General features: G+C 36.3%; 1 protein-coding gene across 1 annotated transcript in view; it reads right to left on the bottom strand.

The window, feature by feature from the left end:
• The window catches only part of CLEC16A (C-type lectin domain family 16, member A), a gene marked incomplete at its 3' end in the record, with an annotated part of 54,199 nt that overhangs the window by 13,574 nt on the left and 27,460 nt on the right, over window positions 1-13,165 (bottom strand). The window contains 5 exon segments of the mRNA XM_009575599.1: window positions 3,704-3,824; window positions 7,815-7,943; window positions 10,167-10,217; window positions 11,718-11,762; window positions 12,264-12,373. Of these exon segments, the coding sequence (XP_009573894.1) occupies window positions 3,704-3,824; window positions 7,815-7,943; window positions 10,167-10,217; window positions 11,718-11,762; window positions 12,264-12,373 (456 nt within the window).

Genomic DNA, 13,165 nt, shown 5'->3' with positions numbered 1-13,165 from the left:
TGTACCTGGAGCTACCAAAACATCTCTACAAAAGGTTCAGGTTTTACTCTGATGTAATCTGTAACAGCTTCCCACCTGTCCACAGAATATAAACACATATACATATATTTGTGCATTCAGACATTTTGGAAGTCCTATATCGATCCTTCTGTCTTCTGATTTATGTCATACTGAAAACTGGTTTGATAGTTAACACCTAGTTGGTAAAAAAAGCAGTGATCTTAATTCTTAATTAAAAATTTAATTAAAAAAATCAGCTCAAGTTAACCACTAAATTTCTAAAATATATTATCTGGGAAGAAAAAACCTCTTTTCAAACATTCCAATAACAGTAACACACAATGAGCGGCAGGGATGCATAACACATTATCTAGTTTTGAGTGACGTGTCGCCTTCCAGGAGAAGCTGGAAGTTTAGGGAGGTTTCTTCTGTAAAGATAAACTCAGTTGCTGAAGTCTACACTAATGAGAATTTGGTTTTCTCCTCCAAAGAAGGATGGATCTGCTGTCCCAAATTGTAAGTGTGTAATAAATTGTAATTGCTATTTTCAGTGAGTTCCTGGTTTTGTAATCAAAGAGCTACCAGCATCAGCAATATGCTTAATTCAAACTGTATTACAAAAAAATTAAAGTGAGTATAGCCTGGCAGATTCTTATCTACAAGCTGATTTCTAAGCACTACTCCACATTTTTGAGTCTTTCTGCTTTTATACTTCAGTTGTGAGACTTCTTGAATGCTTTCCTAACACATCAGGTGATAAACAATGTAGTTAAGAATTCCACATTGCCACTATTATAATTTTGATAGCAATAAAATATTCATTGCAGAATAGTCTGCAGGTTAAAAAGACAAGCTAGAAATCACTAGCTAGAAATCAATGTAGGCATTACATCTTTAAATTTTAGAACACTACTCAAATTGAAGCAAATAATTTTCAGGCTAATAGCTTTTTTTTTGCATTCTTTCTATATATAGACTCTTTTAACCATGGATATCTGGCATCCCACACTGCAAGAAGGAAACAACCTTGACACCATTAAATATACAGAGCATGGACCACTACTTTAGCAACTAATCTGGCTTTATGGACATGTAATAAAAATTACAAACAATTATACATAACAGAGTGAAGTATTAATAATCTATGATCTAAACTACATATTCCAAGAAAAGGATACCTTATATTCTGTGTAAAAGCAACTGCCTTAGAAATGAAAAGTCATAAAGACACCTGCAATGAACTGCACAATACCTGCCGTGCAGTCCACTAAATTGTATAATGAGAGCGATCAGCATTTCTCTAGACTAACAGATAAGCAAGGACAAAAGATGTTCTTTTTCTTTTTTGCAGAGAGTGGGGAGGTGGAACAAATAACATTTGGAAACAGTATTTCAATCAAATCTATCTTTTGTTCAGTATGTTCTTAAAAAACTAACAACTACTTCATAATCACATTTCCAGTTAATACGAGAAAACCACTGTTTTTTCAGTAGAAGCTGATTCATTACAATAGGTACCTAACTCATTTGAAACAGGAAACTGAGTTAATTCTATATTACTAATCCTCTAGCAAGGCAACAGTAACTAAATTCTGGACATAATTTTTTACCTGACAACTGATAATTGCATAACATAATTAACAACATCTGGTGCTGTTCATTCTCTTTGGGAAAGCTTTTTGGGAAAGACTAAAAGTGATGAGTTTGCATTAAGCTCATTCCGCTTAATTCACCAAGCCGAAACAGTACCAGCAGGAAGAGGACAGAATACAACTATTGAAGAACACATTTTAAGAAGCATTTTCCCTTACATTTTCTTAAATCTTTTCAATAATAAGAAATTCAACAAATGGGAATTGTGATGACTCAACTGTCAGCATTTGACACCATCGGCCATGTAGCTACCAAAAATAAAAATGATTGGACTGGTATCTTGATATCTTTTCATCTATTGCAGCCTAATGCTTACATTTACTTAGTAAAAGCCTGTCCATATCCTACAGCTTGTATGTTTTCACAAGTTCAGTTAACTGCTTTGATAGCATTCTTTCCACATTTACAGATAAATGAATTTATTCTCAAAATCTTTCATTGCTCTAAGCTGCATGGTTTGGACTTTATGCCAGAGGGAGCATCCTCTGACATTTTCAGTATTGCAGACAAATATATTTTCTAAAAATTAAATTTAATAAATTTTTAATAATAATTTTGAAACATAATTTATTTGTTTAAGGTTTAATCTGGATTTCATCCATTAAGCTACCATACAGCAGCTCTGATATCACAGAACTTTTGCTTAGCTCACTTCATTTCAGTGTTTTCGCTTCACATAATTAATATTCTTCATGGACTTGATGCGCAAAAAGGTCTCTGAGATACTGGACGTAATCCCATAACATCTACGAAAGCAACTAGGGCAACTGTTTCTTTAGTTGGAGTAAGATCAACAGGCACTTAAGCGTAGAGAATCAAGAAAATTAACGTCTGAAACATCAAGCATTTTTTTCCTTCTTTTGTAAGAAAAAGAACCTTCAAAAATTAAAACCCTAGCAAAAACACATGCTCTATTTTAGCAATCACAGGCTCTCTAAAGCTACGAGTGGTACCTGCAAGTTCTTAATAAGACAACTGCCTGAACAAAAGTTAACTACTTACAGCTAACACCCACCAATATGTCAAATTCTTCTAGGTCTTGATTACAAGAAATGGAACTAATAGTATTTATATTATCATGCACTTTCTTTTCAATTCTAGCCTAAAAGCACACTTCTCTACATATTTTAACCTTTAAACAAAAAGCAAATGTCTCACACTATAGTAAGATTAATTTAAAACATGACAACTTAGTGTTTCTTCAACAATGTCAGTGTTGGAGGTAGTAAAACTACAGCTTTATGACTTAGGCCAGAGTTACTCTAGAAGTTGTACTGTTTAGTAACACATAAGGTCATCTAGAGATGTGTATTTCGATGTTAAATGAACACAGGTACATTGAATTTGCAAATAGCATACTTCATGATTCTATTCCTTTCAACTTTTTTGTTTCTTCAGTATGGAGAGTGCAGTAGTATTCTATGAGACTGCAGAAAGAAGGTACTTTGCCTTTACTTCATAATAAATACTACTTAATATCACAAGGTCATTCTGGACGTTACAGACTGATTCCCCTTGGGAATAGCTCAGCATCCTGTTCAACTATGGAAGTAAAAGCTTCCATATGCCAACTTTAAAATGACAGGAGAGATGCGAAGAAAAAGAACTCCAGAGTGGGGGGGGACACGATGACGACCAAACCCCAGTATCAGTAAAACAGCACAATGTAGCTGTTGGAGTAATTACTTCCAGTCTCTTAAAGTTCATGAATGATTTAAGTGCATTTTAAACAGGTGAAAGCAGAGTAGAAGAAAATCCTCCTAGGATCATCTCATTGAGAAAACTAACATACCAGGAAACCAGATGAAGGACTCCAAATCCTTTATGTACTAATATTTAAACCCTGGCCTATTTATTAACAGTCTATTAAAAAAAAAAAACAAACACAAGAGGTGTTCCAAATCCAGTAGAAGACAAACTTAATACAATCATCCTTGGTAGTCAATTACACAAACAAGATAACTATTTGGGGGTTTTAATTATAAAAAAAAAAAAAAGACAGCAATTTTTCTGTGTCATAGGCTATTTGGGAAATTGAGGGACTACTTACTCAGGTCAAGAACATCATCTGTCTTTATCAGATCTTCCTCCCTCGTGAGCGGTAACTGAGTTTCTGGCTCATCTCGCAAGTGCAGTGATAGCGAACGGAGCATAAAGAAGACTCTGATTGCCTTGAGAAATTAAAAAAAGAATATGAAAATATTGCTGCACTCAGTACTACATATTTTAATAGAATCTTACAAACGTATACTCACTTTTACAACTCCTGAGTTTGCTGTCATGCAGTGAATCTACTTTTTAAATTGAGAAAGTAGAATGTAATTACAAAGTTAGTTAAAAAAAGATACGGAAGAGGTTGAAATGTGCTACTTATTTTCAAAGAAGTAGAAGCAGCAAAGCTTTTATCCCACTGGCACACTTACACAGATTGTGACTGACAGGCAAATGATTACAGGAGCTGTTTAAGCAAAAACAACAATCTTGGATTTTTTTTTTTTTTAATTATTACTTTAAGACTGATTGTATTTACAATACCTGTACGCTACAGACAACTACACAACCAACCATCAGAGACACTCACATTTTGAACTTAAAACAGTAATAGCTCTTCTAGCTGAGCCTAGCTAAGATGTCTACAAGTTTGAGAGAAAACAGTGGGGATTTCTGAGTTTTAATTTGCTGTGTTCATCAAAACTAACGACATGCAATACAGCGTTCTCGGATAACTTAATCTATATTCTCAGAAGGTCTATATCAGGGCAAAGCATTCTGAAAGCTGCACCAGTCCCAAGGAACTTTCAACAGCTGCTCTGTGAAATTAATATTCTTGTTTTGATTTAGAAATTAATGACATATGGTATGCAAAGACTAGATAAAGTGCCAAAGAACAATCATCATTTTATTAGCCACATTTTGAAAGGCACCATTTACAATCCTCTTCCACTACAAGAACTGTACCTTCAGTATAGCAAATGAAAAATCATTTTTTATTACTTCTGGAGTTCTGTTTTGTAAAACAGTTTCCTACATAGTAATTCTGTGGCATACTGTAAATTAACTGCTGCCTTACAGTAAAAGCATTGAATTCATGGAACAGCTGCAGTGCCCAGGAACTCCCAAATTGCAGGAAGTATTAGGAAAAACAAATCTAAACTGCTTTAAGGCAAAACCCTTCACCCCTTTATTTTTAAAATCAACACAACTGTGGCTCCTGTGAACCAGAAATGTGAGTGCTTGGCCAGCTATCATACTGGTGGTGCTTTCAGAAACTTCTGGCAGAACAGGGATGAAGAGAGGGAAGTCATGTATCTGGCTTTTCCATGAATTGACACCAGAGCAGATCAATTTGGTATGCTGTTGAAATCTAACAGGGCGATATGATTATCTGGAGCAAAGAATATCATAATACATAACCATGACACGAATGTCACAAAAATACAATAGTAACACTACCTTATGAATAAGAGCAGGGTCACTTTATAATGGGAGATGATCTCTCCCATTCAGGCAGATTGCATTCTAATGTATTGTGGATTTGCTGAAATTAAATAGGATTACTATAAAGCAGTTTTACTACCAAATGCTTCAAGAAGAATTCATGGTATTGGGTTTAAAAGTTTCCAAATTCAGTCAAGAACAACAACATCCTTGCACTTTTGGTAACTCAAAAGTCAAACCCAACAGGTTTGGTTGGTTTTTTTTTAATTTCAGAGGGCAGCCATCACTCAGCCTGCTTTCACTTATTTTCCCCTCAATCCACTTTCCCTCCTAGACAAAGCATTAATTTTCCTCACATACATTCCCTATAAAACTAATGTCACTCATCTCCAAACACATAATCACATTTACTGCAGAATAATCTACAGGAGTAGGAAAGAAAATTAGAACTTTAGCCTTTGCAAGGAGAAGGGAAAAAAAAAAAAAAAAAAAAAAAAATCAGTAACATCAGATGAAAAGGGAACTACAATATTGATAGCCCTCAGCTTGCTAGCAATATCAATATAGCCCCAAAAGCATGTGATTTGTGACTTCCTATAACATTTTATTAGATCTCGATAAAACAGCAGAGCAGTTCAGTGGCCTAGAATTTTTTTCAGCTGACTTCTGTTTTCTTAGTTAAGTAGGAACAAATATGAATTGCTATCTACATTAAAGAACTACGCATTATGATGAGGTATACTTTGTGCCAATTCCTTCATTTATATACACGTACCATGTGCAAAGAAATAGCAATTTGCAGGGAAACCTACCAGTATTTTACTACATTCCCATGAAACAGTGTTCTCACAGGTAGTTCAAAACCTTCTCTCAAAGTCTTTGCTTGCTATGTACTCCAAGGTGCAGAGTTCAAGACCCATACTGTTCATTACTTCCCAAATAAGCACGTAAATGAGTTTGCATTCTAGGTGACTGGTAAGCAGCACCATCTTTAGGACTATAGAAATCAGAAGGAAGAGATAAAACCAGCAAGCAGTAACTAGACTATCAACAATTCCAAAGAGCACCTGATTCTGGGCAGAAGGCTTGATCAAGCAGTAGTAGCTGATTTCAGAAAGCAGCCTAACAACTTCTGGGCATTTTAATGTTTTAAGGCAGAGGGGTTGGCTATCTGGATTTTGGAGATGTGCCTTCGATAACTAGAGAGTTATCTGATTTCTGAGAGTTCCTCCTACAGTTGTTAAGAGGAAAAGAATTGCCACTTAGAGGGACTTTCTATAGCAAAAGTAGAAGTGAGAGCCTAAAAAGATCTGATCTCTAACAGCTAAGAACTCATGATATAATCAAAGTACAGGACTTCTTCACTTGCTAGTGAAATAAAACTTGAGAACTTTTTTAGAATCATGCCATGGGATGCTCAGAATTGAATCACTATCCATTTGAAACTGTCACCAAAAAGGACCTCCAGCAGGTTAAGTGGCAGCAGCAATGTCACAAGATACACCTGAAGTTCAGCATATTGTTATGGCAATTCAGCCTAAGAGAGAGGTAGCCTAGCTGGAAGAAAGTAGCATAGGGATTTTAAAAAATTCTAAAACTTCAGGGGAAGAAGGACCAACAAAGAAGCATTCTGGGAGTTCTTGCTGATGAGAAAGACCTTTCCATCCCAAAGAATTTACAAGAATATTTGTATTGATTTTTGAATTTCCACCAACAGAAGTTAAGCTATTCCTTATTTAGCACACGAAAAACCATGGAGCAGTCATTTCCATTAACGTGCATTTCCAAGTATCATTCTGTTAAATGCCTCCAAGAGAATTCTAGGAAGCATTTTTGCTTTCTAAGAACAATACTTTTCAAGATAATTCACTGTACTTTATCAAACTTAATTTGCTATGACAACAAAAGTTGTGTGACTTATAATAAGTAATGAAAACAGAAGTTTTCAGAAGATTCCTGGAAATATGTTTTTTCTTCAAGAGTACTTGAATATACTTACATATACACTTACATAAATACAAAGCTACCTGAAGAACAGCACTTTTCAAATAATAATGTCGTGCAGCAATGTATCTTTAAGACTTACTGGCACTGCAAGGCTTATAGGACACTGCCAGATAAGGACCAAGAACTGCTTATCCCAAGAATGCTAATAATGATGTTGTTATTCAGGTCAGTATCACCTCTACAGATTGTGTCAGTCATAAAAATAGATATTTTGCTATTTTTCTCCTCACTCTCAAGATCTCTGTCGTTAGTTACTTTGGCAAGATGAACACTCCTGAGTAGAATTATATTTTTTGCTATGTATAGAGACACAAGCAATATGAAACCAGCCAGCCTTCCCGTGGAGATTCTTACTATAGGAATATAATGAAGGATAGACTGAGATACTAGATCACGAAAGGAAACTGACAATATATTAATGAGTGTCATCAAAATGTCTTTTTATGTAGATGTCTCCACGGTCTAGAAAATTAAAACCCCAGTGCAAGAACGTACTGAATTGACTAGACACAAGAAATCATAGAGAAGAAGTTTCTCCACTGGGACAGATAAATATTATACACTCTACACACAGGTCTGTCTTCATCAAGTCTTTATGATTTTATGGATGAAGCTTCCAATCAAGCAGCTTTCAAGGAAAAACATCTATATTTCTAGAACTGTTCAACGCCTTTGGCATCACTCTGCCATGAACGAATGAAGAAAAATAGTCTTACTCTTCGTGTTCTTTCCACATCTCCACAAGGCAATCTTTTCACAAAATCAATACCAGTCAGTGGTGTCCCCGTTGGAGGCAACAAGATTGAGGCATCCATCATCAAGTACTCTACATTCATGGGCTTAATCTATAAAAATATTTTAACATTGATTATTATACAGAACAATAAGCATATGCATTCTTTACTTTCAATTACAACTCATGATTGCATATTTTAAGAGGAAGGAATTGTTACGGAATTCTGAGAATTTTTGATACCATCCGTCTTATTTTAAGCTCCTTACATGCAATCTCTACTTTATATTTGCTCATCGTTCCCTAACACACCGTTGAAGTTTCCATACTGAAAAAACACAGGAAAAAACTCTGAAAGATTACAGAAGAAAAGCTATTTCATGAGTACTAAAAACCAGTCTGTCAGGTTTGATTTTAAGTTTTGATTCAAATTTGTAATTACTTCAATCACAAGAAGAAGTTTCCCGTATCTTTTTCTCTCCCAAAAGAACTCTCTAGTCTCTAATAATGCAGTAACTTTCACACTAGACAATTTCCTTCAGTCTTGCCAGTAACAGAGTCTCTCCCTTACATGGTTGCTTTTTTCCATGAATAAATGATGTCTGAAATATGTATCCTTCTGTACCTTTGGGCAATTTCATCCAAGTTCTATTATATACACACACACTGCAGACATGAGCTTCTTTTTGCCAGAAAGCCAGCTGGAATGGCTAAAACATATAAAAACCCTTCCCACAGCTTGTACGATATTCTGCACAGAAGAAAAATGCAGTCACGTGGGCGTTCCAAAATAGCCACCTCTAACTGGAAGCAATTCCCGGCCACTTTGCCATGGTCAGATACCATGAAAGAAGCAGACTGAAACAAGGTCCAGAATTTTCACGGTCTTGAACTGTTGCCTTGCACACATACAAACTCAAAAATAGTCTTTAGCCAATTTTTCTGATCTCAGAATAATTCATCTTCAGCGTCTAAAACACTGGATTAACAAATTCAATTAATATGTAGAAAGATACAGAAATCTACATAGACATGAGAACAAATGAGAACACAGAACTAAAATTTCTAACAAGCAAACAACTACTTCAGATGCAATTCACATGAGCGTACGCTGGTTTAAACAGCATTTTACATCATAAATGTGAAGAATGTTAAAAAAGAAAAGTCATTGCTGAAAGCAAAAATACTAAGGACTACAGTGCTCAATTTACTTGCTCCTCTGAACTTGTTCTCATCTGTCGTTAATGAAGACAACTTTTTCCTTTCTTTGTCATTCAGACAGAGCAAGTATCCTTCTGCCTTCGTAGAAGCTCTATACCATGTTATTTACACAACTCGTCTGACAAGACATCTTAGCACTTAAATCAGCCCACCCAATTTGCTAGCTAGGCAAATAAATATACTTTAAGGAAAACAAAGTTCAAGTTCCAGGGTGTAGCTCTGTCTTTTATGGTAAATAAAAAAAAAAAATATCAGTCTCAGAAATAGAGCTACAATGGAAAAAACTACACGTATACTGAACTTGCAACATAAAAATGATGCTAGTATCGGTGCCACTTCTCAAACTAAAAGTACAGCAATACGTAACTACTAAAATTAAATGTTTCACTAATACTTCTATTATTTAGGCTGGTTAGATACGTGCAAGATGCTTCCCGTATTAAACGACTTATTGCAACACACCAACTGTAGATTGTGCTTTTTCAAAAAAACAACTAGCAGCTGCTCATTAAATCCCTGTACCACTGTAACTGACTACCCAAAGTATTTCCATCCGAATTCTAACCTAAGAATTGAAACAGATAATTAGTTTTAAAGCATGTTTACAGGTCAAATATGAACTGAGATTAAGCTTAGTAATCTGTTAAAACTTTCACAGCCGGTACTGCAGCGCAGGCAGTACCTCTCCGAGATGAGACAAAGGCCCCGATATTTGCTAGCTAGAACCCTGTTCTCTACTGGTAAGTAAAGTGGCACCACTCAGAACTGAAACCTCGCTGGGCTTCAGAATGACATAGGAAGATTTTCGTGTTGTTTAGTAACTAGAAAAAAAATTAATCCAATTTCTCATTTCCCAGGATAAAGACATTTTTGTATATTCACTTTCAGAAAGTAATAGGCTTTTATTTAATAGAGCTGTGAAATTTCACATAAACGATTTATGTATGTGCAGACACAACTCCTCAGAGTCAAAAAAAACAAACCCACGTTTTGTTATTCTACTCCCAGAAACAAAGATACCAGCATACTCAGTAGTTATCAATAAGTACTTGTTCTTGCTCCTGTGTTGTATCTGGGTTTGAGGATTGGGCAGCGCGGAAGAGGTGTCACTTACTGTCATACTCCGGTATTCATCTTCAAACATATCCAGAAAAATTTCTTCTCCCTTCCAAAAAAAGGGATATGGACATATCATGAATCCTTATGGCTATGGAGACATTGTTTAACTATGTACCGGGTGTCCCTGTCCAGGACCTGGCAGCAGGGCTGCAGGGGCCGCTGTGAGGAGAGGCCGGGGCTGCCCCGTGCTGGACACAGCCGGTTCCAGCCGCCTCCCACAGCCCCACTGCAGGACACAGCTGAGCCCTTCAGCAACACTGATGGCACCTCTGGGAAAACACGTTCAAGAAAGGGAGAGAGATTCCTCTGCAGCCCGTGGAGAGGACCATGGTGGAGCAGATATCCACACTGCAGCATCGGAGCAGGTGGATATGCCCTGAAGGAACTGCAGTCTGTGGAATACCCGCACTGTAGTGGATTTTTTTCCTGAAGGACTGCAGCCCATGGAGGAGAGGACCCACACTGGGGCAGGCAAAAAGTATGAGGAGGAAGAAGCAGCAGAGATGAATTGTTATAGACTGACCCCAAGCCCTCATTTCCCATCCCCCCTGCACCACTCAGCAGGGGTAGAAGGTAGAAGAGTCAGGAATGAAGGAGCAAAGTTGAGCCTGGGAAAAGGGAGGGGTGGTGGGAAGGTGTTGTTTTAATTTGTCTTTGTTTCTCACTATCTAAATTTGTTTTAATTGGCAATAAATTAATTTTCGCGAAGCTGGGTCTGTTTTGCCCATGATGGTAATTGGTAAGTGACCTCCCTGTCTTTATCTTGACCACATGATTTTTCCATCTTATATTCTCCCTCCGTCCTGTTGAGGAAAGGGAGTGAGAGAGCAGCTGGGTGGACGTCTGACAGCCAGCTAAGGTCAACCCACCACAAGTTACTTACTTTTTGTAAGCTACATTGAGAAAACATTCTTCAAGAGAATTCTAACAAAAATAGGAAGAGATTTTAGACACTTAAAATCTGTCATGGATTCTTCTTATACAGAAGTTAACACCTAGGGCTAAAATTTTTATTTCTCTCATTTTTACAGTATTACAAATTTCTCTCATGTTTCCAAAACAAAAAAAAAAAAAAAAAAAGGCAAAAAGCTGCAGAGGTCTCCAATAAGAAAAAAAGATTAAGTAAAATTTTATATCATCATATCAGAGAAGACACAAATAAAAATTAATGCCAGAAAGAAACACATTCCATGTGTTTTCCAGTGTCAATGATAAAATCCCAGAAATGTACTAATAGTGCGGCTCTGTTCCGTGAAATACATAGCAGTTGCTACAAAAGCACACGGCTGCTAACTTGACCTCCAATACAAATCCTGTGAGACTTCTAACAGCCTTTTTGTGATGTATGTCAGTGTGGTACGGGAAGGGCAGGAAAGGGGAGGAATCCTCCAACGAAACACCTCCTTCTCTATCACAAATATGGAGTTCCCATCTTAAAAAAAGTGCTGCCTTGGGCACTATGCAGAGGCTGAGCTGCAGACTTGCTTCTAACTCCACATTATGTAAAGGATTTTTTTCTTACAGCATTTTGCATATATATATATACCTTATAGAAACGACGAAGGAGATGAACACTTTCTTCCCTTGCACCCTAGAAAAGATAAAATAACTGTGTTTCATGGAGTAAATACACCATTTACTCAAAAGTCACATTTTAAAAAAACACCAAAAAACTCATACAGAAGAGACTGTCTGTTAATATCCTCATACTCATAGCCTTCAGCCCAGAATGTGATAGAACACAGTTCTTGCATTTATGAAAATACAGCTTATGTGAGCTTGTTAGTTTCAAAAGCACTTTTCTTTACATTGTTGAGATAGATGACACACAAATTTCAGAGAGAAAATTAAATATAACCCTGCTTGAGAAGTTAGAGTTTAAATAGCAAGGTAACAGCAAAGCTGAGAACAGAACATGGGGTATTGATTCTTTACGTTCACTGCACAGAGCCACCAATGGAAAAATGTTCCAGAAGCTCAAATTTCACATTTATGCTTATTGCAATCAGAAATGAAACAAATTTATTCAACTATACTACAAGACTCAAAGACAAGTAATGCTGTGACTGGTAATTTGAAAGAAAATACTTACCTCAAGGCAAGCAAGGTGAACATCTTTTATGATGCTGCCATTTTTAGAAAAAACAAGCTGCTTCAGCAACAGGCAGCCAAGTTCTAAAGTTGCCAAACGGATTTTTCCATCTATGAAAAGAAAATTTCAATATACAAAATAGTAGCAGTTTAAGTATTGCTCTTCTCATTACCCGATGTTCTTAAATGTTTCTATTCTTCTCTGCAATTGTCATAAGCTTTGCTCCTCTGTCATATACACCCTATCTGACAAGGATGAGTGCTGATGCTGGCTTACAATGCTGATGGCTATAAAAAGGAAAAAAAAAAAAAGAACAGGAAGAGTAATTTAAAGCAGAAGAAAATTTAAAGCAGAACCATGCAATAAGAAGGCAATAAAGATTAATACTATCAGAAAAGAAGTCGAAAACAATGCCTTTATCAATCTAAAGCACAAGTTGAACTATACTAAAATTACAAAAGGATCACAGATGTTTGGCATGGATAAAGTTACAAGATGAAAGGAAGTTTTGTATATAGCATACTAATAAGGCATAGCTTTTCCTTAAAAAAAGTCCAAAGGATTCAGATACAGCCTGGATATGAGAATCTAGAGAAGTCAGAATGAAAGAATGCATTGAGATTTTAAGCTTATAGTTTCAGAAGAATGTTAAAAAAAAAGATATTAAAAATGTACAGTCTGAGCTCAGCGATCAATACTAAGACAATATAATATACCCAAGAGACAGACAGACAGCTTAGCTTTTGACCCCAACGCCCATCTACTATTTCACAAGTTAGCACTATGCTGCCAGAGTACCCCCAAAAAAGAAGAGAAAAGGAGATGTTTTACACAGGATTTAGCAAGCTTAATAAAACCCCACTATTTCCACCCTTCCCCAGAAGTGCTTTTGTTTAAATAAA

Source organism: Fulmarus glacialis, unplaced genomic scaffold, assembly GCF_000690835.1.
Source record: "Fulmarus glacialis isolate BGI_N327 unplaced genomic scaffold, ASM69083v1 scaffold5074, whole genome shotgun sequence".
NCBI lineage: Eukaryota > Metazoa > Chordata > Aves > Procellariiformes > Procellariidae > Fulmarus > Fulmarus glacialis.
Note: the sequence above shows the minus strand (reverse complement) of the source record. Positions and strands in the feature narration are given on the sequence as shown.